The sequence below is a fragment of the Bos taurus genome, chromosome 1 (assembly GCF_002263795.3).
Source record: "Bos taurus isolate L1 Dominette 01449 registration number 42190680 breed Hereford chromosome 1, ARS-UCD2.0, whole genome shotgun sequence".
NCBI lineage: Eukaryota > Metazoa > Chordata > Mammalia > Artiodactyla > Bovidae > Bos > Bos taurus.
In genome coordinates, this window is record NC_037328.1 from 67,090,751 (window position 1) to 67,114,490 (window position 23,740).

The 23,740-nt window shown below is 39.6% G+C and overlaps 1 protein-coding gene across 2 annotated transcripts in view; it reads right to left on the reverse strand.

Moving 5' to 3' along the window:
- The window catches only part of HSPBAP1 (HSPB1 associated protein 1), a 56,057-nt gene that overhangs the window by 26,555 nt on the left and 5,762 nt on the right, over window positions 1-23,740 (reverse strand). For both annotated transcript variants that reach the window (NM_001014911.1, XM_059880459.1), the window contains one exon: window positions 10,067-10,252. In NM_001014911.1, coding sequence (NP_001014911.1) covers window positions 10,067-10,252 — 186 coding nt within the window. The remainder of the gene's footprint in view (window positions 1-10,066; window positions 10,253-23,740) is intronic.

Sequence of the window (23,740 nt, forward strand, 5' to 3'; positions counted from 1 at the left end):
TGCAAGCATGAAATCCTTTCAAGAGGGAATGTAGATCTAACACATATAATTCAATCAGCACAGTGCATGACACAAGACAGATACTTAGTAAAAGCTAGGCACTATTACTAGTACTGTGCTGTGCTTAGTCGCTCAGTCATTTCCAACTTTGCGATCCCATGGACTGTAGCCCAACAGGTTCCTCTGTCAATGGGATTTTTCAGGCAAGAATTCTCGAGTAGGTTGCCATAGGCACAATTACTAGTAATTTCCTACTATTTACTTATATATTTACTTGTTTAGTTGCTAAGTCATGTCTGACTCCTTGTCATCCCATGACTTGGGGCACCTAAAAACTAGCTGAATTAGTACTAGGAAGAAAAGCGTATTCAAAGAGCTTTTATCTGTTCCTTCCATTTCCTCCCAAATGGTTCAGGATTATCTCAATCACCTTTCCTCATTTCTTTATCCTAAAGCCTCAGAACTGCAGAGAAATAATAGAGGGGAGGGTGTGTGTCACCCCTAATTCACCTATTTCATCAATTTGTCACTTGACTTTGAGAAGCAGGAAAACTTTACTAGGGACATTTATCTAAAAACCAGCATATTTAAGAACTGTTTAAATTTGATCATTTTTGAGGAACATTTAGAACAGTGGCTGGTACATAGTAACCCATCAATATATATGAGCTCTTAATCATCAACATCATCAAGAATTTACCATAACAGCACTGGAAAACACTTTTAAAAAAACAAACAAACAAGAAAGCTACATGGTGCTGGAATCATTTCTAAATCATTTCATTAAGCTCCAATGTGAGCCTGAAGACCTTCCACTGTCGTGTGAGTTTTCACTTCACAGAATTCAGTCCAACAAATCCAACTGAATACTAAAGCCATACTTGAGCCACCTGCCTCTGGGGTAGACTGAGGAGGACTTTTCAGTTATGACCAGTTTTCATATGCACATTTGTGTTACAGCCTCATCATTTTGTCACAGCAAGTTCTGTACTTGAAAAAATGAAAACCTACAAATGCAAAAATTACACTGTTACTGTCAGGGAAAGACAGTAACAGAGAACTGTTAATGTCAGGGAAAACTACAATGAATGGAATGAACAAAACTGACAGACTTATTTACGTAGTGATTTCAAAATAGAATCTTTTTACTCCTTCCTGGTATTAGCAGCACCAAAGGAACTGTTTTCATTCTGTCATCATGACAATTTCTTTCTGGGTACTACAGTTGTTTTTCTTAGTTTATTCTGTGCAATGGAATTGTTATTTTCTAATTTGATTGTTATTGTTCTTTAATATTTCAGGCAGCTGAAACTTTCATCCTACTAACAAAATTTTAGGTAAGAAGCAGCTCAACTGCTTTTAGGATTTGGAAATAGTGTAAAAGTTGAGTTAGGCTTTAATTCTTATAAAGGGAGTCCTAAAGTATTTTTGTGCATAGCACCAAAACAAGTATGTTTCCATTTTGTTAAGATTTCATCATCTCACAAGCAAGAAACATTTGGAATGTGGGTACCGAGTATGACTTTTGATTGTTACTCCACTCCCTATCTACAAATGTTTAGGCTTATTTATACATCTGCTTGGCAAATTACTGCCAGCTAAGTTATAGTGTTGTCACTGAGAATATATGTCAGCAAATGAATTCAATCCAAAATGGCTTCAAAGAGCGATGTGATGTCACAATCTGCTTCCTAAAATAAACTGAGATACATTACAATCAAATATTATTTCAAGCATTCTAGAAAAATTCTAACCAAGACCTAAAATAGAAATTAATATGCTCAATAGAAAGGTAAAAAAGTTATCGTTGCTTGTAAGATCAAATACTTGTCTTCCTAAAAAGCCCACAAGAATAAACTAAAAAACTATGTACACTATTAAAGATTAAAAAATAAACATACAAAAAATAAATGGCATTTATTTGTGTACCAATCACAATTAGAAAAACAGAATAGGCAAAAATACTTCCTTCCTAACAGCTATGAAAAATTTATAATATTTGAAGAAATTTATAGACTTGTATGAAAACTTTTTTTTACCCAAATCTTTTTACTGAGATTAAAAAAAAAAAAAACTTAATAAGCAAAGATTTCATGTTCCTGTGTAGGATTGTACAGTACTGTCACATGGTAGCAAGAATTTTCATTTAAATCCTTTTGACTGGGGACTTCCCTGTTAATTCAGTGACTAAGACTCCATGACCCCAATGCAGGAGGCCTGGGTTCAATCTCTGGTCCAGGGAACTAGATCTCACGTGCTGCAACTAAAGTTCTTGCATGCCATAAGTAAGGCCTGGTGCAGATAAATAAATATTTTTTTAAAATCTTGTTGACTGAAGGAGAAAAAACCACATGACCTAAAAGTTGTGAGTTATATTTTATTCGGAGGATCTTACTGAGGAATACAGCCTAGGAAACAGCTGCTAAAATAGCTCTGAGGTACTGTTTCAAAGAGGTAAGGGAGGAGCTGGGATATATAAAAATTTTTGTGGGGGGAGGGGAAATCAGGTAATTAAACATTTAAAAGATTACAGCTAATTACAAAGAAAAATTATTTGATATGCATCTTAACTATCTGGGACCAAGATCCGGTTTTTCTCCATTCTTAATGCCCCTGAGGAAGCACCATTATGAAGGGGGAAGTAGCTGCAGTGATTGATGGCTTGAGGGCAGGCAAGATGTCTTGTTTAATGTGAATACACTGTTTATTAAAAGTGAAAAGATGATGCTGTGAAAGGCACTGCACTCAACATGCCAGCAAACTGCTGGAAAACTCAGCAGTGGCCACAGGACTGGAAAAGGTCAGTTTTCATTCCAATCCCAAAGAAAGGCAATGCCAAAGAATGCTCAAACTGCACAACTGCACTCATCTCACACTAGCGAAGTAATACTCAAAATTCTCCAAGCCAGGCTTCAACAGTATGTGAACCATGAACTTCCAGATGTTCAACCTGGTTTTAGAAAAGGCAGAGGAACCAGAGATCAAATTGCCAACATTGGTTGGGTCATTGAAAAAGCAAGAGAGTTCCAGAAACATATCTACTTCTGCTTTATTAACTATGCCAAAGCCTTTGACTGTGTGGATTACAACAAACTGGAAAATTCTTTAAGAGGGGAATAACAGACCACCTGATCCGCTTCCTGAGAAATCTGTATGCAGGTCAAGAAGCAATAGTTAGAAACGGACATGGAACAAAAGACTGGTTCCAAAACAGGAAAGGAGTATGTCAAGGCTGTATATTGTCACCCTGTTTATTTAATTTATATGCAGAGTACATCATAAGAAATGCTGGACTGGAGGAAGCATAAGCTGGAATCAAGATTGCCAGGAGAAATATCAATAACCTCATATATGGCACCACCCTTAGGGCAGAAAGCAAAGAAGAACTAAAGAGCCTCTTGATGAAAGTGAAAGAGGAGAGTGAAAAGTTGGCTAAAACTCAACATTCAGAAAACTAAGATCATGGCATCCAGTCCCATCACTTCATGGTAAATAGATAAGAAAACAATGGAAACAGTGTTTTGGGGGGCTCCAAAATCACTGCAGATGGTGACTGCAGCCAAGAAATAAAAAGAAGCTTACTCCTTGGAAGAAAAGTTATGACCAACCTAGACAGCATATTAAAAAGCAGAGACATTACTTTGCCAGCAAAGGTCTGTCTACTCAGAGCTATGGTTTTCCCAGTAGTCCTGTATAGATGTGAGAGATGGACTATAAAGAAAGCTGAGTGCAGAAGAATTGATGCTTTTGAACTGTGGTGTTGGAGAAGACTCTTGAGTGTCCCTTGGACTGCAAGGAGATCCAACCAGTCCATCCTAAAGGAAATCAGTCCTGAATATTCACTGGAAGGACTGATGCTGAAGCTGAAACTCCAAAACTTTGGCCACCTGATGTGAAGAACTGACTCTTTTGAAAAGACCCTGATGCTGCGAAAGATTGAAGGCTAGAGGAGAAGGGGATGACGGAGGATGAGATGGTTGGATGGCATCACCAACTCAATGGACATGAGTCTGAGTAAACTTTAGGAGTTGGTGATGGACAGGGAGGCCTGGCATGCTGCAGTCCATGGAGTCGCAAAGAGTCAGACATGATGGATCGAGTGAACTGAACTGAACACTGTTTAACTCTAAGTTTCATTTTTTTTTTCTAAGTTTCATTTAGAGGAGTAAAGTTCAATTGTGCATATGCATGCATGCGTACTTACATACAACTTTTTGTGATCCCACAGACTGTTCCCGCCAGGCTTCTCTGTCTAAGGGAATTCTCCAGGCAAGAATACTGGAGTAGATTGCCATTTCCTTCTCCAGTGGAATCTTCCTGACCCAGGGATTGAATCTGTGTCTCCTGCACTGGCAGGTTAATTCTTTACCACTGCGCCACCAGTATCTAGTAAAATGCTGAAACAGAAGAGTGACTGGGGAAGATGAGTTGTTCTTTCAAATATTAAAATACATAACAGCTGTAAAAAATAGTTTTTAGCAAGTGTTTTACTGGCCCCAAAACTGATAGTTCAGTATGTGGTCCAAAAACAGATGCTGAAATATATAAGAATATGGTAATATAATAAAGGTAGTTTCAAAGTTGGTAGGAAAAGAAGGGATTATTCAGTACATGGTACTACAATAAAGATGCTATTACCAACTTAACTATTTGGAAAAAAGTCAGTGAACACAGCATACCAAAATAAATATGCAATGGATAAAGAGAAAAATGTGAAAAAGAAATCAAGCTATTAAAAGAACATATTAGAACATTTACTATTGTCAAGATACAGAAGGAATTTCTAAATAAAATAAGAATAAAAATATTAATTAAATATTATTTGATCTTACTATAAAGATATGAAACAAAATCAAAAGGCAAACAATAAACTGGGAATTAGTACATTAGTAACAAACACAGTATTCTTTAAATATAAGTACTTTATTTATTTAAAAAAAAACAAACCCAAAACCTGAAACCCTAATAAGGATAACTGAAAGAAAAATTACCAGACAAAATACAAACTATTAATAAACCTGAACACACGTTCAACAACACCAACAAAGAAATGTTAATTAAAGTTATGAGGCACTCATCTTTCACCTATCAACAAGGTATTCTTTTAAAAACATAAATTTCTGTTAGGGCAAAGGAGTGGCCAAACAGGTACTCTTGTATGTTCCGAGAGGAGAGTAAATGTAAACCACCCTTCTGCAAAGCACTTGGCCTCGGGTATCAAAGGTCTTTTATTCTTTCCCTCCACAGATGTCTGACTATCCAGATATCAGGTGTTCAGCCAATGATGAGACATGGCCCTGGCTCTCACGAGGGGACCCTCTTGAGGCAAAGAGAGACTTTAAACTGCTAACTGCTTACACAACTAACCATGTGATCAGAGCTGCGCTAAGTGCTACTAAGAAATACAAGGTGCTCCGAGCTAACTCGGTAGTCATACCTGATTTGGGGGGTGAGGGAGGGAGAATGTGGTCAGAAAGACTGCCATGAGAAGATGACCTCTGAGCTGAGATCTGAAGGAAGCAGTGGAACCAACTAGGTAAAGCTCGGGTAAGGGGAAGTGGGAAAAGAGAGAAGAACCACTAGACTGTACATGCAAAGGCCCTGACGTGAGAAGAAGCAAATCTCTGGAAACACAAAATCTTAAAAGCTTATCTGCCCTGAGCTCAGAAAGAGGAGGCAAACAGAGCTTTTTAAACCATTAACAAAAATGTTGGTCTTTAGCCTAAAGGTAATGGGATGCTATCTAAGGGTTCTAAACAGATAAAGAAGATGAGATTTTTCTTTTTAAAAAAACTGTCTCTGGTTTCATTATGAGGAATGGCTGGGGTGAGAGGAGAGCAGGTGAAGAGGGACTAGGCATGAGGCTACTGCAACCACGGAGGTAAGGGACAGCAGGGTAATCCCAACTGGAGGATGGCCATGGAGTGAGAAGCAGGTAGATGCTGGACACTTAGGATGTAACTCACTGAGTCACCAGACACCACTTAGAGAGGCCATCAGTGTGACTCAGAGGTTTCTGGTGTAAGCAGTTCCATGGGTAGTGCTGCTCCTGGTGATAATGCTCATACCCTTTGGCCCAGTCATTCTCCTAGGAAAATAATCAGAAATTTGGGCAGGATTTACTTTCAAACATGTTCACTACAGTCTTATTTATAAATTAAAACCTCTAAGCAATCTAATCAAATTAGAATTTTAAAACTAAATTAAAACTCTGATACTATTGGAGTTTCCCTGGTGGCTCATGGTAAAGAATCCATCTGCCAATGTGGGAGCAAAGAGACATGGGTTCGATCTCTGGGTCAGGAAGATCCCCTGGAGGAGGAAACGGCAACCCACTCCAGTATTGTTGCCTTGGAAGTCTCATGGATGGAAGAGCCTGGCAGGCTACACTCCCTGGGGTTGCAAGAGAGTCTAACACAACTTAGCGACTAAACAACAACAATAACAACAATGATACTAGCATACGATGGAATATTAGGTAGCCGTTTAAAAATCATATTTAATGTCAAAAGAAGCTACTCAGAATGTTAAGAAAAAAAAGCAGGTTGTTAAAATTTATACAACTTTATTTTTAAATATAAAAAGGCTTGCATTGAATATACATCACAATGTAATCAGTGATTGCCTCTTGGTAACAGATGAATAAGTCTTTTTAATTTTCTTTGGGTCTTCCCATTTTTCCAGTGCTCTCTAAAATGAGGAAGGTATATTTTTTATTTTTAAATTATTTCTATTTTAAAATAACATTTGTTGAGCATTTACTATGTGCCAGACACTATTCTAAATGTATAATGAATATGAACACATTTAACTTTGAATTGCTCCAAGCAAAATTTGAACCCACATGAGCCGACTTGAATCAGCTCTCTTAGAACATGACCCAAAAGTGCTTGTGGAAGTAGTGTATTCATGCAAAGAAATAACTTAAAAAGAACAAATTATTAACCCACATGAGAAAATATCTGCATGTCATACAGTTGATAAAGAGTTAGTATTCAGAATATATGAAGGTCTCTTTTACCACTGAACAAAAAGACAAAACAAACAAAAGCACATAAAAACAAAAACCATCTCAATTAGAAAACAAGCAAAGGACTTGAATAGCCATTTCTCCAAATCAGATATACAAATGGTCAATAAGACCATAGGAAGGTGCTCAACAACGTTAGTCATTAGGGAAATGCATCAAGCTATAATGAGATAAAACTTTACACACTCTAGATAGCCAGAATGAAAAACGAAATAAGTATTGGCAAGGATGGAGAGAAACTAGACCATTCACACACTGGGGTGGGAATGTAAAATGGTTCAGCTGTTTTGGAAAACAGTTTGGCAGTTCCTCAAAAGTTAAACATAGTTGCTGTATGACTGGGCAGTTACACTTCTAGGTTTAACACAAGAGAAGGGAAAACATATGTCCACCCAAAAACTTGTACATAAATGTTCATAGTAGCATTATTCATAACAGTCAAAAAGTGGAAATAACCCAAACATCCATCAATTGATGAACGGACCGACACTGTTTATCCATAATGGAATATTCAGTTCAGTTCAGTCGCTCAGTCATGTCTGCCTCTTTGCAACCCCATGAACCGCAGCATGCCAGGCCTCCCTGTCCATCACCAACTCCTAGAGTCCATCCAAAGCCATGTCCATCGAGTCAATGATGCCATCCAACCATCTCATCCTCTGTCATCCCCTTCTCCTCTTGCCTTCAATCTTTCCCAGCATCAGGGTCTTTTCAAAAGAGTCAGTTCTTCACATCAGGTGGCCAAAGTTTTGGAGTTTCAGCTTCAACATCAGTCCTTCCAATGAACACCCAGGACTGATCTCCTTTAGGATGGAGTGGTTGGATCTCCTTGCAGTCCAAGGGACTCTCAAGAGTCTTCTCCAACACCACAGTTCAAAAGCATCAATTCTTCAGCACTCAGCTTTCTTTATAGTCCAACTCTCACATCTATACATGACTACTGGGAAAACCATAGCTCTGAGTAGACAGACTTTTGTTGGCAAAGTAATGTCTCTGCTTTTTAATATGCTGTCTAGGTTGGTCATAACTTTCCTTCCAAGGAGTAAGCGTCTTTTAATTTCATGGCTGCAGTCACCATCTGCAGTGATTTTGGAGCCCAGAAAAATAAAGTCAGCCACTGTTTCCCCATCTATCTGCCATGAAGTGATGGGACTGGTTGCCATGATCTTAGTTTTCTGAACGTTGAGCTTTAAGCCAACTTTTTCACTCTCCTCTTTCACTTTCATCAAGAGGCTCTTTAGTTCTTCACTTTCTGCCATAAGGGTGGTGTCGTCTGCATATCTGAGGTTATTGATATTTCTCCCGGCAATCTTGATTCCAGCTTGTGCTTCCTCTAGCCCATTATTCAGCAATAAAAAGAAAATACAAATACATGCTACAACATGGGTAAATTTTAAAAACATGCTACATGAAAAAAAGCTAGACACAAAAGGCCACAACCAAACAATTCCATTTTTATATGTCCAGAACAGGCAAATCTATAAAAACAGGAAAGTAGATTAGTGGTTGCCAGGGGTGGAGAAGGGTGTGAATGAAGAGTGACCACCAGTGGGAACCAGATTTCTCTGCAGTGTGATGAAAATGTTCTGGAATTAGATAGTGGTGGTGATTGCACAAAATTATGAAGATGCTAAAAGCACTGAATTGTGTACTTTTAAGTGGTGGATTTTACATGAATTTTGTCCAAAGAACAGATTATCTTTCTACGAGACTTTCTGCTTCCCTTTTTCTTTTCTGCATGAGTACTAAGTTTAAAATGTCAAATTACTTTTAGTTCTTCTGTAAAACAGAATAATAATAGTTCCACTCTAAGTGGGCTTGAAGAAGATTAAGAGAGTTAATATGTATAAAGCACTCAGAACAGTGTCTGACACAATAGTTGTCAATAGATATTAGTAGTAGTATTTGGAGTCTAACCAGGAGGTAAAAAAAATTAAAATTTCTATTTTTCTTCAAATTACTTTTTAACAGAAACTTCAGTGAGTGCAAGATTTATGTGACTAAAATCAAGAAAACAAGAGCACAGGCTGATTTTCACATGGCTGCTGCTGGTCTAGCATTTAATTTAAAAATACAACGAACCACAATGAGGAGCCAAAGAGTTTATGTTAATACTGCTCTACCTGTCACTGAAGTATAAAGGGGTCCTAGACACCAAAAACCCAGTAATTTTATGAGATATACATGAGAGAAAGAAGCTTAGAGAAGCTGGAAGAGAAACTGAGCATTTTTTAGTTCCTTTGGGGTTATTAATAGATATCCTTAATATCTTCACAGAGCCACTTCACAGCAATGCTTAAAACATTATGAATTTCTAGACCACCAAATCTGTCCATATTTAAATAGAAGATACACACATATTCTGAAGCCAGACCATGATCATGGACTTCTTTAGATTAGGAACATTTCTAACCTGAACTGTTTTTTTTTTTTTTTCCTTTAAATTAACTATTTTCAGAGTAATGGTAATTGCTTTCTCTGACTGTAAGGCAAAAAGAATCAGTTACAAGTCTTCAGGGAAAAAAAGGGAGCTGGCAAAATCTAGTTGCTTAAGAGGATGAAAAAAACAGCTTCACATATGTTTCACATTTATACAACACAACAGAGGTCAGACGGCTGATAAAGCAGAGAGATAAAATTACACCAAGACTAAGCACTATAAATAGTGACTGAAGTTACAAATAAAAGGACACATTCTACATGAGACAAAAATGGAGGGGACTGTCAGATTAGTATTGGTCTCTTTCAGTCAGGTAAGTAATAGCACAATTAACAAATATTTATTAAGTGTCTACCATGATCAATGAACTATGATAATATGAACAAATATATTTTACATGGGGTTATAAATTACAGGTTATTTAGCCTAAAAAAAGTCTTAAATTTTCCTTTGAAAACTTCTAATAAAGTTTCCCCATCTGCAAATGGTCAAAAAGAGGGTTAGAAATAAAGGATTCTCCAGAGATAAAGAAACCATGGCTGAGATATGGGAACGTTATGAAGAGACATTACGATGACGATTCCTGGTAGTCCTACCTGTGTCCGTGCTTTTCGTTCCCATCCTAAATCGTATCTGCTTGCCATGAAGGACCTCAGAAAGATGTTTCGCAGTCCAGTGTTGTGCCGGCCAATCAAAAACCATGTTATAGAAGACTGCAGGTTGTTGTAAACACATTATGATTTCTTTTGCTTTCTCTGGTGTAAAAGGTTTGACATGTTTACCTAGGGAGAGAAATAAGAGAACTATATAGACAACTAAAAAGTTATTTAAGAAAATACGAAGTATAAACAGCTACTATTGTTTCTACTATGGCAAATCTTTTGGTGTAATTGTACTGCATTTACACTGTACTTCTAACTGTTTACATAAATATTTGGGCCCCAAAAGCCATAATTATTCAGTGAATTTTCTTAAATATTAAATTGTAGATGTTGGAAAATATTTACAATTTTCAATGTCAAAAAAAATTTTTAAAGGCTTTCCAAGTATGACACACATTTTAAAAGATGCAATTTTTTGAAAATATTATTTCCTAGAGAATTATGTAAGAAATATTGATGGGAATTACTCTTGCACAACTAGAGTGGCTGGAGTCAGCAACAATTCTACTTGATATAGCACAGGTTTATGCCAAAAAGACTACTGAACTCATACAGCAGTTGATTGGGGGGGAGGGGCAGGTAGGGAGAGGGGATTATTTTATTGAAAGATTTATAAAGATAAAAGATGTGCTAGGGTGGATATCGGTGGTAACCCTTGATTCTGACTGCATGTATAATCTGTACAGGCGAATATGCACAAACTAACACTGATTTACTGAGGACATCCATAAATTTCAATCACAGAATGTTAATCCCAGTAAAGATTGACATGCATTAAATAAAAGAACAAGTAAGTTTCTCTTTAAAGATATCTTAAGATGAAAGTCTGGTGGGGGGAAAGTTAAAAAATGATTCATACTCAGATCCGTTAAACATGTATTTTTGATTCTCTAGTACAATCAGTAAAACCCTCTATTTCCAGTTACCTGATCTGTTAATACACTTACCCTCTTAGGTCTCTATGTAAAAGAAGCCCCAAGTTTATCTTTAAGTGACCTTTATGTACTGAAAAGCCTGTTAAGGAAAACAGGCTGTAACCAGCAATTTTTTTAAAAAAATGCCAACTTATAAATGTATAGCCTATAAAAGTACAGGGTTACCTACACTGCATTGTACCAAATCTTCCTGGACTGGGAGTGCCTGGATTCCTTGTGTATGAAAATAGACAAGCCACAGTTTCAATTATATATTTTTAAAGTTTTGCTAGACCCTGAAAAGCTACAATACATTCATGATAGTACCTGTTGTTTGTGTCATATAAATTAGAACTACCTTTTGGAAAAAAACTGGGAAAATGAAGTAGAAGTCCCAAAGAACCACCTATTAACTTAACAACTCATGTTTGAGAAATTTGCTTTTAATAAAATAGGTAATTATAAGCCATATACATATTCATATATATGTGAATTATGAACATGTATATGACCATCAGGCCTATCAGTGAAATAAAACATACACATTTGCATAAAACATCTATTACCATAATTAAAAAACTGAAAATATAAACAATCTAATGTCTCAAAAATAGAAAAATAATTTACTAGATATTTCTCCCATGGTACAGGCCCCTGGTACATTCTGTTCATTAACAATAAAAACAAGGGCTCTATGGAAATATGTAGAGCTGTAGGGACCAGAGTTGACTCAGAGAGCTATTGCAACAGCCAAGCGAGAAGTGTGGTAATAAGGCCCTGAACAACAAGGGGTGGCAGTGAGAAAGGTAGAGATGGAAGACATGGAGAAATACTAGGAGAATAACATTAAAGACTACTACTACCACAGAGTGTGGGGTGGAAGGCAGATGCAGCTATGAGGAAGACAGGTTTTCCAGACTTTCTGACTTGCCATGAGAGAAAAGTCAGAAGCAACATCTTCTGTTGGGAAGATGAGAGTTTGGTTTTGAACATCATCATCATCATTGTAACAATGGGTGTGTGCGTGCTTAGTCATGTCTGACTCTTTTGTGACCCATGGACTGTGGTCCACCAGGTTCCTCTGTCCATGGGATTTCCCCAGCAAGAATACTGGAGTGGGTTGCTATTTCCTCCTCCAAGGGATCTTCCTGACCCAGGGACTGAACCCATGTCTCTTGCGTCTCCTACATTGGCAGGTGGATTCTTTACCACTGTGACACCTGGATACCAGGTATTTACTTGTATAAGGCTTTACTATTTGCCACAAATTTTTACAGACATTAAAAGAAAAATGCTCACTGGATCCTTTAAGAAGCCTGTAAAACACAGCTACAGAGGGTATTTCATTTCCATTATCCAAATGATAAGGAAAGTTCAGATGTCAAAGGTCAAAACACCAGTGCTGAGAGCACTACAGGTCAGGTTCTCCAGTTACAAGTCTGGTGCTCTTTCTATCACATAATCCTGCTTCCAAAGAATTAAAACCATAGGACTTACACTAGCACTAAAAACTCATAAAGACAGTATAACCTAAAGAAAGTTGGTGAAGGGAAACTTCAGATGGATTCACAGGTAACAGATACATGTGTGCTGTTGGGGACAGAGGGATGTTCTCATTTGTATGCATGTGTGTTGGGGGGAGTAGTTAATCCTGTAGTAGAGACTGCTAGTTGCCTACCTTATCCAGTATTTGTTCCCTTCTTCCTTGCTAACAGAACTTTGGGCAAGGAGAGTAGCCGAAAAATTACATTTCCTAGACTCCTTTGCAGATGTGAGTGACCAGAGATATATCTGGAAGTTGCTGAATCAGCCCTTCCCCACCTCATCCTCCTCTCCTACATGCTGCCTGGAAAACGGGTATCGTGGTTACCATCTTGAGAGATAAAACAAAGGCCAGGGAAACAGTGCACACCAGCTGACAGTATGCAAAGAATGTCCATCTTTGTGCCCCTGGACCAAAGCCAGCAAAATTCTACCTTCCGAATCCTTTCACATAAAACTAACTTGTAGTCAGGGCTCTGTTATTAGTTCATAACCGGTATAGCACCTTGCCTTCTGAGGCTGTGATTTTCAAGGACAACCGTATTCTCCCTAGAGTGCTCTGTAACAGGCTGAATGAATCATGGCTAGTGTGACCCACTGTAACATTCTTTCAGCTTTAACGTTGTAAAATCTCAAGCTTTGAACATCTTGCTTCCAGAACTTTAAACGACAGAGAAAAATAGAAGTATCAGCCCTTTGGGGATGAGGATTTATTTACTCTGCTTATCTTAAATCAGAGCCAATAGATCACATGGCTTTGAATGTTCTCAAAACAGTCCTCATATTTTTACAACTAAGTACATCCCCTTGGATAGCAAGGAGATCCAACCAGTCAATCCTAAAGGAAATCAGTCCTGATTATTCATTGGAAGGACTGATGCTGAAGCTGAAACTCCAATACTTTGGCCAGCTGACGCGAAGAACTGACTCGTTAGAAAAGATCCTGATGCTGGGAAAGATTGAAGGTGGGAGGAAAAGGGGACAACAGAAGATGAGATGGTTGGATGGCATCACTGACTCAAGGGGCATGAGTTTGAGTAAGCTCCGGGAGTTGGTGATGGACAGTGAGGCCTGGCGTGCTGCGGTCCATGGGGTTGCAAACAGTCGGACATACCTGAGCAACTGAACTGAACTGAAAGCAGTCTTAGAAACATTAGTAATACATGAGTAATGTTTGGACAGAAGAGTTTTAAATAAGTAAATAAATACTTTTCCCTCTAACATAACATTAACTTTTTTTAAAACGTATCTAATGATCTCATAAGAAAAAACTCCAAACATCTCGGAGGTTATTTAAAAGAGATCCTAAAAACTAAAATTTGCTGAGAAAGTACCAGGCCCAGTGATTGGAATATATTAAATGTTCAAACATTTGCTAAATGAATGAAAAGTGCCATACAGCATATGCAGAATAGATCAGTAGACTGTTCACCATAACAGGAAATCAGCATATTTACAGAATTTCAAGCCTATCAGTGATATAAAACAATCAGCTGCTTGTGAAATAAAACTAATTTGGTTTCTGATAGTTTAATCAACAATGAACTGGGCTGTTAAATTAACAAATTTAAGTGTTATAATTTCTTTAAAGAAGAATGCAATCTGCATTGTATTAGTTAAATAGCCTAGGGATGCACCCAGTCATTCCATGAAAGAGATGTCTGCAAAGAGCTATAAAAATTCTGAAGCAACCTCAACAGCCTTTAAAGGATAAGTGTATTTAGGTCTAAACTTGCAGCAAGCAGCAATTTCTAATCAGATGACTTAGAAACTGCTGAAAAAACAGATTAGTGATCTACGTATCACACAGTAGTCTTTTCTCTCTCTAAATGTAGCATGTTATTTGGACAATTTATTACAGCTTTGGTAACAATTCTTTGGAGACAGTTAAACACCATCAAAAAGCAATTTACTTTGTTTTCAGTTAATTTTTTCTTTAATTAATGCAAAGTATAATATCAGTTGAAACCTAATTTCTCTGAATCTGCTAGCAATCTGGCTTCAGTCAATTAGTATTTGGCTTGGATTTGTATTTGAAATTTAAAATTTAAGACAAGAATATGGAAAATTTACCAAGTTTCCAGAATACGCTTCTGTCAATATTAATTGACAGAAAGTGGTGCTAGTGGTAAAGAACCCACCTGCTGGTGCAGGTAGACATAAGAGATGTGGGTTTGACCCCTGGGTTAGGAAGAGCCCCTGGAGGAGAGCATGGCAACCCACGCCAGTATTCTTACCTAGACAGAGGAGCCTGGTGGGCTACAGTCCACAGGGTGGCAAAGAGTCAGACACGACTAAAGTGACTTAGCACACACAACATAGAAAAAGATCCTGAAATTGAAATTAGCTCACCTCTCATGTCAGGTATAATTTTAATAACTATGAATTTTGAAGTTAATAGTTCCACATTTTAAAAATTTCAGAGGGTGATATAAGGGTAAACCTCAAGTTATAATACAGAGACTCACCATAGTGATACAGTAAGAACAAAGAATTGGGTCCTAGTATTGTGAGCTAATTTATTTCTAAATATATACTATGTAAGTCCATGATGGCTTCATCAATCTGATGACTACTGTATATACACACAATTCATCTATCATCTGGAATGGTATGCTGCTGCTGCTGCTAAGTCGCGTCAGTCTTGTCCGACTCTGTGTGATCCCATAGAAGGCAGCCCACCAGGCTCCCCCATCCCTGGGATTCTCCAGGCAAGAACACTGGAGTGGGTTGCCATTTACTTCTCCAACGCATGAAAGCGAAAAGTGAAAGTGAAGTCACTCAGTCGTGTCTGACTCTTCGTGACCCCATGGACTGCAACCTACCAGGCTCCTCCGTCCATGGGATTCTCCAGGCAAGAGTACTGGAGTGGGGTGCCATTGCCTTCTCTGCTAGAATGGTATATATCAGGGTAAAAAATAATGAACATTTAGACCAGGTCAGAAAAACTCTAATAGAATTATGCAAGTACTTAGCCAGTCACAGAAAGACAAACATGGTATTATTCCACTTATATGACGTATCTAACAGCCCAATTCAAACAGAAAGTAGAATGGCAATTACCTGGGCTGAGGAGAGAGGAACAAGGGGAGTTGTTTCCTGGGTACAAAGTTTCAGATTTGCAAAATGAAAGGATCTGGAGATCTGTTTCAAATTAATGTGAATATACTTACTATGAACAGTACTTTTAAAAATGGTTCAGTTCAGTTTAGTTCAGTTCAGTTGTTCAGTCATGTTCCACTCTTAGCGACCCCATGGACTGCAGCATGCCAGGCCTCAATGTCCATCACCAACTCCTGGAGTTTACTTGAACTCATGTCCATTGACTCAGTGATGCCATCCAACCATGTCATCCTCTGTTGTCCCCTTCTCTTGACTTCAATCTTTCCCAGCATCAGGGTCTTTTCAAATGAGTCAGCTCTTCGCATCAGGTGGCCAAAGTATTGGAGTTTCAGCTTCAACATCCGTCCTTCTAATGAACACCCAGGACTGATCTCCTTTAGGATGGACTGGTTGGATCTCCTTGCAGTCCAAGGGACTCTCAAGAGTCTTCTACACCACAGTTCAAAAACATCAATTCTATTGCGCTCAGCTTTCTTTATAGTCCAATTTTCACATCCATACATGACTACTGGAAAAAATATAGCCTTGCCTAGATGGACCTTTGTTGGCAAAGTAATGTCTCTGCTTTTTAATATGCTGTCTAGGTCGGTCATAACTTTTCTTCAAAGGAGTAAGTGTCTTTTCATTTCATGGCTGCAGTCACCATCTGCAGTGATTTTGGAGCCCCCCAAAATAAAGTCTGCCACTATTTCTGCTGTTTCTCCATCTATTTGCCATGAAGTGATGGGACCAGATGCCATGATCTTAGTTTTCTGAATGCTGAGCTTTAAGTCAACTGTTTCACTCTCCTCTTTCACTTTCATCAAGAGGCTCTTTAGTTCCTCTTCACTTTCTGCCATAAGGGTGGTGTCATCTGCATATCTGAGGTTATTGATATTTCTCCCAGCATTCTTGATTCTAGCTTGTACTTCCTCCAGCCCAGCATTTCTCATGATGTACTCTGCATGTAAGTTAAATAAGCACGGTGACAATATACAGCCTTGACGGACTCCTTTTCCTATTTGGAACCAGTCTGTTGTTCCATGTCCAGTTCTAACTGTTGCTTCTTGACCTGAATACAGATTTCTCAAGAGGCAGGTCAGGTGGTCTGGTATTCCCATCTCTTTCAGAATTTTCCACAGTTTATTGTGATCTACACAGGAAAAGGCTTTGTTATAGTCAATAACGCAGATGTTTTTCTGGAACTCTCTTGATTTTTTCAAAGATTCAGCAGATGTTGGCAATTTGATCTCTGGTTCCTCTGCCTTTTCTAAAACCAGCTTGAACATCTGGAAGTTCACGGTTCACGTACTGTTGAAGCCTGGTTTGGAGAATTTTGAGCATTACTTTACTAGCGTGTGAGATGAGTGCAACTGTGCGGTAGTTTGAGCATTCTTTGGCATTGTCTTTCTTTGAGACTGGAATGAAAACTGACCTTTTCCAATCCTGTGACCACTGCTGAGTTTTCCAAATTTGCTGGCATATTGACTGCAGCACTTTCACAGCATCATCTTTCAGGATTTGAAATAGCTCAACTGGAATTCCATCACCTCCACTAGTTTTTTTCATAGTGATGCTTCCTAAGGCCCACTTGACTTCATACTCCAGATGTCTGGCTCTAGGTGAGTGACCACACCATCGTGATTATCTGGGTCATGAAGATCTTTTTTATATAGTTCTTCTGTGTATTCTTGCCACCTCTTCTTAATATCTTCTGTTTCTGTTAAGTCCATACCATTTCTGTCCTTTATTGTGCCCATCTGTGCATGAAATGTTCCCTTGGTATCTCTAATTTTCTTGAAGAGATCTCTAGTCTTTCCCATTCTTTGTTTTCCTCTATTTCTTTGCACTGATCACTGAAGAGGCTTTTTTATCTCTCCTTGCTCTTTTTTGGAACTCTGCATCTCATCGCTGGAGCAGCTCAGAGGAGATACCCCATGTCCAAGGTCAGGAGCGGCGGCTGCACTTCACTGGACGGGCTGTGTAGAGATACCCCACGTCCAAGGTCACAGAAACCCCAGTAAGATGGTAGGCACTGAAGCGGCTGTGAGGAGATACCCCACGGCCAAGGGCAAAGGAGAAGTGCTGGGAGCCACCACGGGAGATCCCATCCATGACAAAGGTCATGTAGAGAAGACCTGACAGCCAAAGGCGGACCAGGACTCAAGGGATTCCCTGGACCTGCTCGAGCATCTACCCCAAAACCAAAATCTGTCTGTCTACTGTTTACTATATTATGCCTTTCACCAACTCTTCTGACATTAACAGGGGGCTATCCCTGACCACCTTTCTCTGAAGAAAATCAACTTAGGGCTCTAGTTAATAAGTCTCCTGGGCTTGAAAGGAGTATTTCAATTCTAACCCCTCTGTCACCATTTTAGCTTGGTTGGCAGGTTTATCCATACTCTTGCAACTAACGCACATGATTGTTCACAACACCCCAAGCATAACCTTCGAGCGATAAAAAAGCTTTATTAGAATAATACTGCATTGTTGAGCCAATGTTTGCTACCAAGTTTCCTTGCCCTTTACCCAATGTGCGTCTGGGACTGCATTAGCTGGTATAGTTGGTATGCAAGAAAAACAAGCAGTAGCCTTGGCATTAGCAACATAAGACCCTTGAGTTAATAAGTTCTTTCTTTGTCGTAACTCACTGCCCCTTTGCTCCATAAGAATGTAGCTGGGTTTCCTGAGGGGGACTGCAGATTGGAAAGATAAAGGGAAAGCAAGTTTTCTGGTTGACCAACCTTTATCAAGAAAGAGTTACAAAATGTTAACAGCCCACAGCGCCAGAAGATAATGTATATAAGACCTTTGTTTATGAATAGCTATGCAAAAAATGTCCTGGTTTCGATAAAGATAAAATTGAGCTGAGTAATGTTGAGCTGAGTCTGCATGACTCTGCAAATGTGAAACTCAGGGTATAAAAGCCCCTTTTGAAAATAAAGCTATGGATTCCACTTCACCAGAGCTCTGGTCTCTGTGTCTTTCTCTCTCTCGTCTTTCTTTCTCTGTCACTCTCCTTTTTTTTCAGGCTGATTCCCTGGAGCACAGAGGCTCTCTGAGTTCACCTTTTTGCCCAGGCTTCTAAGACCCAATTGAGAAGGTGCTCTGCATCTTTGCTCCATCAAGAGGGTGCCTGAGGCCTCCGTGAACAGAGCAAGTCCCGTGTCAGGGGCTTTACTGGCTTTCTGTGTAAACCAAGGAATATCAGCCTCTTTCTCTCTTCTTTATTCTTTCTCCTTTATTCTTTTATCATTCGACCCCGGACCATCAGGTTCCAGTCCATTATAAGACCCATGTCATCTCTCTCACCGACGCCATCCATCCTGAGGGTACCCTTGGATCCTGCTGGGGCTGGACCCCGGCAGAGAAGCCCCAGCCAGACAGTAGGAGGGGCAAATTTGCGTTTAGAATCAAACCCCATTCCTGCCAGAGACACTCAGAGGGCTCAAACAAACTTTCTGAGCACCAGGACCCAGGGACCCCACAGAGACTGAGACAGAACTGTGTTTGAGCATCTCCTGTAGAGGTATGGGTCGGCAATGGTCTGCCACAGGGACAGGGGCTCTGGGTGTGGGTTTGGCATAAGTCTGCTTGGAGGAGGTCACCATTAACCCCACCATAGACCTGCCAGAACTTATACAGGACTGGGAAATAGACTCTTGGAGGGCACAAAAGAACTTTGTGCACCAGGACCCAGGAGAAAGGAACAGTGACCCCACAGGAGACTGACCCGGACTTGCCTGTGGGTGTCCGGGAGTCTCCGGCAAAGGCGTGGGTCAGTAGTGGCCTGCTGCAGGGTTGGGGGCACAGACTGTAGCAGTACATGCATGGGATCTTCTGCAGGAGGTCACCATTATCTTCATTACCTCCACCATAGTTTGGTCCCAGGTAAACAGTAGGGAGGGAACACAGCTCCACCCATCAACAGAAAATTGATTAAAGATTTACTGAGCATGGCCCCCCATTCAGTAAGGATTTACTGAACAAGATCCAGTATCCCCCTCAGTCAGTCTATCCCATCAGGAAGCTTTCATAAGCCTCTTATCCTCCTCTATTAGAGGGCAAACAGACTAAAAACCACAACCACAGAAAACTAACCAATCTGATCACATGGACCACAGCCTTGTCTAACTCATTGAAACTATGAGCCATGCCATGTATGTCCACCCAAGACAGGTCATGGTGGAGAGGTCTGACAAAATGTGGTCCACTGGAGAAGGGAATGGCAAACCAATTCAGTATTCTTGCCTTGAGAACCCCATGAACAGTATGAAAAGGCAGAAAGATAGGACACTGAAAGATGAACTCCCCAGGTCGGTAGGGGCCCAGTATGCTACTGGAGATCAGTGGAGAAATGATGGGAGTTAAACCAAAAACAACACCCAGTTGTGGATGTGACTGGTGATGGAAGCAAGGTCCGATGCTGTAAAGAGCAATACTGCATAGGAACCTGGAATGTTAGATCCATGAATCAAGGCAAATTGGAAGTGGTCAAACAGGAGATGAAAAGAGTGAACATTGACATTTTAGGAATCAGCGAACTAAAATGGACTGGAATGGGTGATTTTAACTCAGATGACCATCATATCTACTACTGTGGGCAAGAGCCCCTGAGAATAAATGGAGTAGCCATCATAGTCAACAAAAGAGTACGAAATGCACTACTTGGATGCAGTCTCAAAAATGACAGAAAGATCTCTGTTTCCAAGGCAAACCATTCAATATCACAGTAATCCAAGTCCATGTTCCAACCAGTAATGCTGAAGCTGAATGGTTCTATGAAGACCTACAAGACCTTCTAGAACTAATACCCAAAAAAGATGTCCTTTTCATTATAGGGGACTGGAATGCAAAAGTAAGAGGTCAAGAAACACCTGGAGTAACAGGCCAATTTGGCCTTGGAGTACAGAATGAAGCAGAGCAAAGGTTAATAGAGTTCTGCCAAGAGAATGCACTGGTCATAGCAAACATCCTCTTCCAACAACACAAGAGAAGACTCTACACATGGACATCACCAGATGGTCAACACCGAAATCAGACTGATTATATTCTTTGCAGCCAAAGATGGAGAAGCTCTATACAATCAGCAAAAACAAGATCTGACTGTGGCTCAGATCATGAAATCCTTATTGTCAAATTCAGACTTAAATTGCAGAAAGTAGGGAAAACCACCAGACCACTGAGGTATGACCTAAATCAAATCCCTAAATTAAAAACGGTTAGATGATAAATTCTGTTATTTGTTTTTTGTCACAATTTAAAAATCTAAACAGTTTTGCTTTCCTAATATTCAGTTCAGTTCAGTTCATTTCAGTTCAGTTGTTCAGTTGTGTCCGACTCTTTGCAACCCCATGAACCACAGCACGCCAGGTCTCCCTGTCCATCACTAACTCCCAAAGTTCACCCAAACTCATGTGCATCAAGTCGGTGATGCCATCCAGCCATCTCATCCTCTGTCATCCTCTTCTCTTCCTGCCCCAATCCTTCCCAGCATCAGGGTCTTTTCCAATGAGTCAACGCTTTGCATGAGGTGGCCAAAGGATTGGAGTTTCAGCCTCAGCTCAGTCCTTCCAATGAACACCCAGGACTGGTCTCCTTTAGGATGGACTGGTTGAATCTCCTTGCAGTCCAAGGGACTCTCAAGAGTCTTCTCCAGCACCACAGTTCAAAAGCATCAATTCTTCTGCACTCAGCTTTCTTCACAGTCCAACTCTCACATCCATACATGACCACTGGAAAAACCATAGCCTTACTAGACAGACCCTAATTGGCAAAGTAGTATCTCTGCTTTCCAATATGCTATCTAGGTTAGTCATAACTTTCCTTCCAAGGAGTAAGCATCTTTTAATTTCATGGCTGCAATCACCATCTGCAGTGATTCTGGAGCCCAAAAAAATAGTCTGACGCTGTTTCCACTGTTTCCCCATCTGTTTCCCATGAAGTGATGGGACCAGATGCCATGATCTTAGTTTTCTGAATGTTGAGCTTTAAGCCAACTGTTTCACTCTCCTCTTTCACTTTCATCAAGAGGCTCTTTAGTTCCTCTTCACTTTCCGCCATAAGGGTGGTATCATCTGCATATCTGAGGTTATTGATATTTCTCCCGGCAATCTTGATTCCAGCTTGTGCTTCCTCTGGCCCAGCGTTTCTCATGATGTACTCTGCATATAAGTCAAATAAGTAGGGTGACAATATATAGCCTTGACATACTCCTTTTCCTATTTGGAACCAGTCTGTTGTTCCATGTCCAGTTCTAACTCTTGCTTCCTGACCTGCATATAGGTTTCTCAAGAGGCAGGTCAGGTGCTCTGGTATTCTCATCTCTAATAATTTTCTACAATTTATTGTGATATACACAGTCAAAGGCTTTGGCATAGTCAATAAAGCAGAAATAAATGTTTTTCTGGAACTCTCTTGCTTTTTCAATGATCCAGTGGATGTTGGCAATTTGATCTCTGGTTCCTCTGCCTTTTCTAAAACCAGCTTGAACATCAGGAAGTTCACGGTTCACGTATTGCTGAAGCCTGGCTTGGAGAATTTTGAGCATTACTTTACTAGCATGTGAGATGAGTGCAATTGTGCGGTAGTTTGAGCATTCTTTGGCATTGCCTTTCTTTGGGATTGGAATGAAAACTGACCTTTTCCAGTCCTGTGGCCACTGCTGAGTTTTCCAAATTTGCTGGCATATTGAGTGCAGCACTTTCACAGCATCATCTTTTAGGATTTGAAATAGCTCAACTGAAATTCCATCACCTCCACTAGCTTTGTTCGTAATGATGCAAAAGGCCCACTTGACTTCACATTCCAGGATGTCTGGCTTTAGGTCAGTGATCACACAATCGTGATTATCTGGGTCGTGAAGATCTTTTTTGTACAGTTCTTCTGTGTATTCTTGCCACCTCTTCTCAATATCTTCTGCTTCTGTTAGGTCCATACCATTTCTGTTTTATCGAGCCCATGTTTGCATGAAATGTTCCCTTAGTATCTCTAATTTTCTTGAAGCAATCTCTAGTCTTTCCTAATATTAATCATTATCAAATATGAAGTACTGTAGCCACATGTGAATTACACATGTGCTCTAGCAAGAGAATTTTTTCCTTTTTAAGATCACATAGGTTCTCGTTTTCCTTCAGGTTTCCCTGCCTCCTCCTGCCCTTTAGAAAAATTAGAACAATGACATGGAGAGTATGGTGCCTCTCACTGAAAAGGAATAAATCTAATTATGTATGAGTGTCAGCTGTTAATGGAACTAAAGTGCATTCAGCTCTGGAATGAGCTATTTCCTGGGGCAGGACTGGAGGAAGTTAGAAAGGAGGCATCCTTCACTTCACCAGGGCTTCCCTGATAGCTCAGACGGTAAAGAGTTTGCCTGCAGTGCAGGAAACCTGGGTTTGATTCCTGGGTTGGGAAGATACCCTGGAGAAGGAAATGGCAACCCACTCCAGTATTCTTGCCTGGAGAATCCCATGGACAGAGGAGCCTGGTGGGCTACAGTCCATGGAGTCACAAAGAGTCGGAGATGACTGAGTGAGTAATACTTAATCCTTCACTTCATCAAGGCATAAACTTGGCTATAACTTAAGATTGCTGTGCTGTGTGCTCAGTCATGTCCAGCTCTTCGAGAACCTGTATCTTCTGCACTGGCAGGGGGATTCTTTACCACTAGCGTCACCTGGAAAGCCCCAACTATGAGATTAGGGGTAGGAGATGAAGAGATATAAACTACTATGTATAAAATATTAATAGGTAAGCAACGAGGAAATACCATATAGTACACAGAATTATAGCCATCATCTTGTAATAATTTTTAATGTAGTATAATCTGTAAAAATAGTGAATCATCTTATATGCCTGAAACTAACATAGTATTATAAATCAACTATACTTCAATTAAAAAAAATTAATCAGAAAAAATTTTAAACTGAGAGTCCAATGGAAACAAATACAATCTTACTCTGAAAGATTCAAATTCAAAATACCACAATTTTTAATTTCACTGAAACACTTCAACCAATGTATGATCTTAGAAGTAACATCTCACATT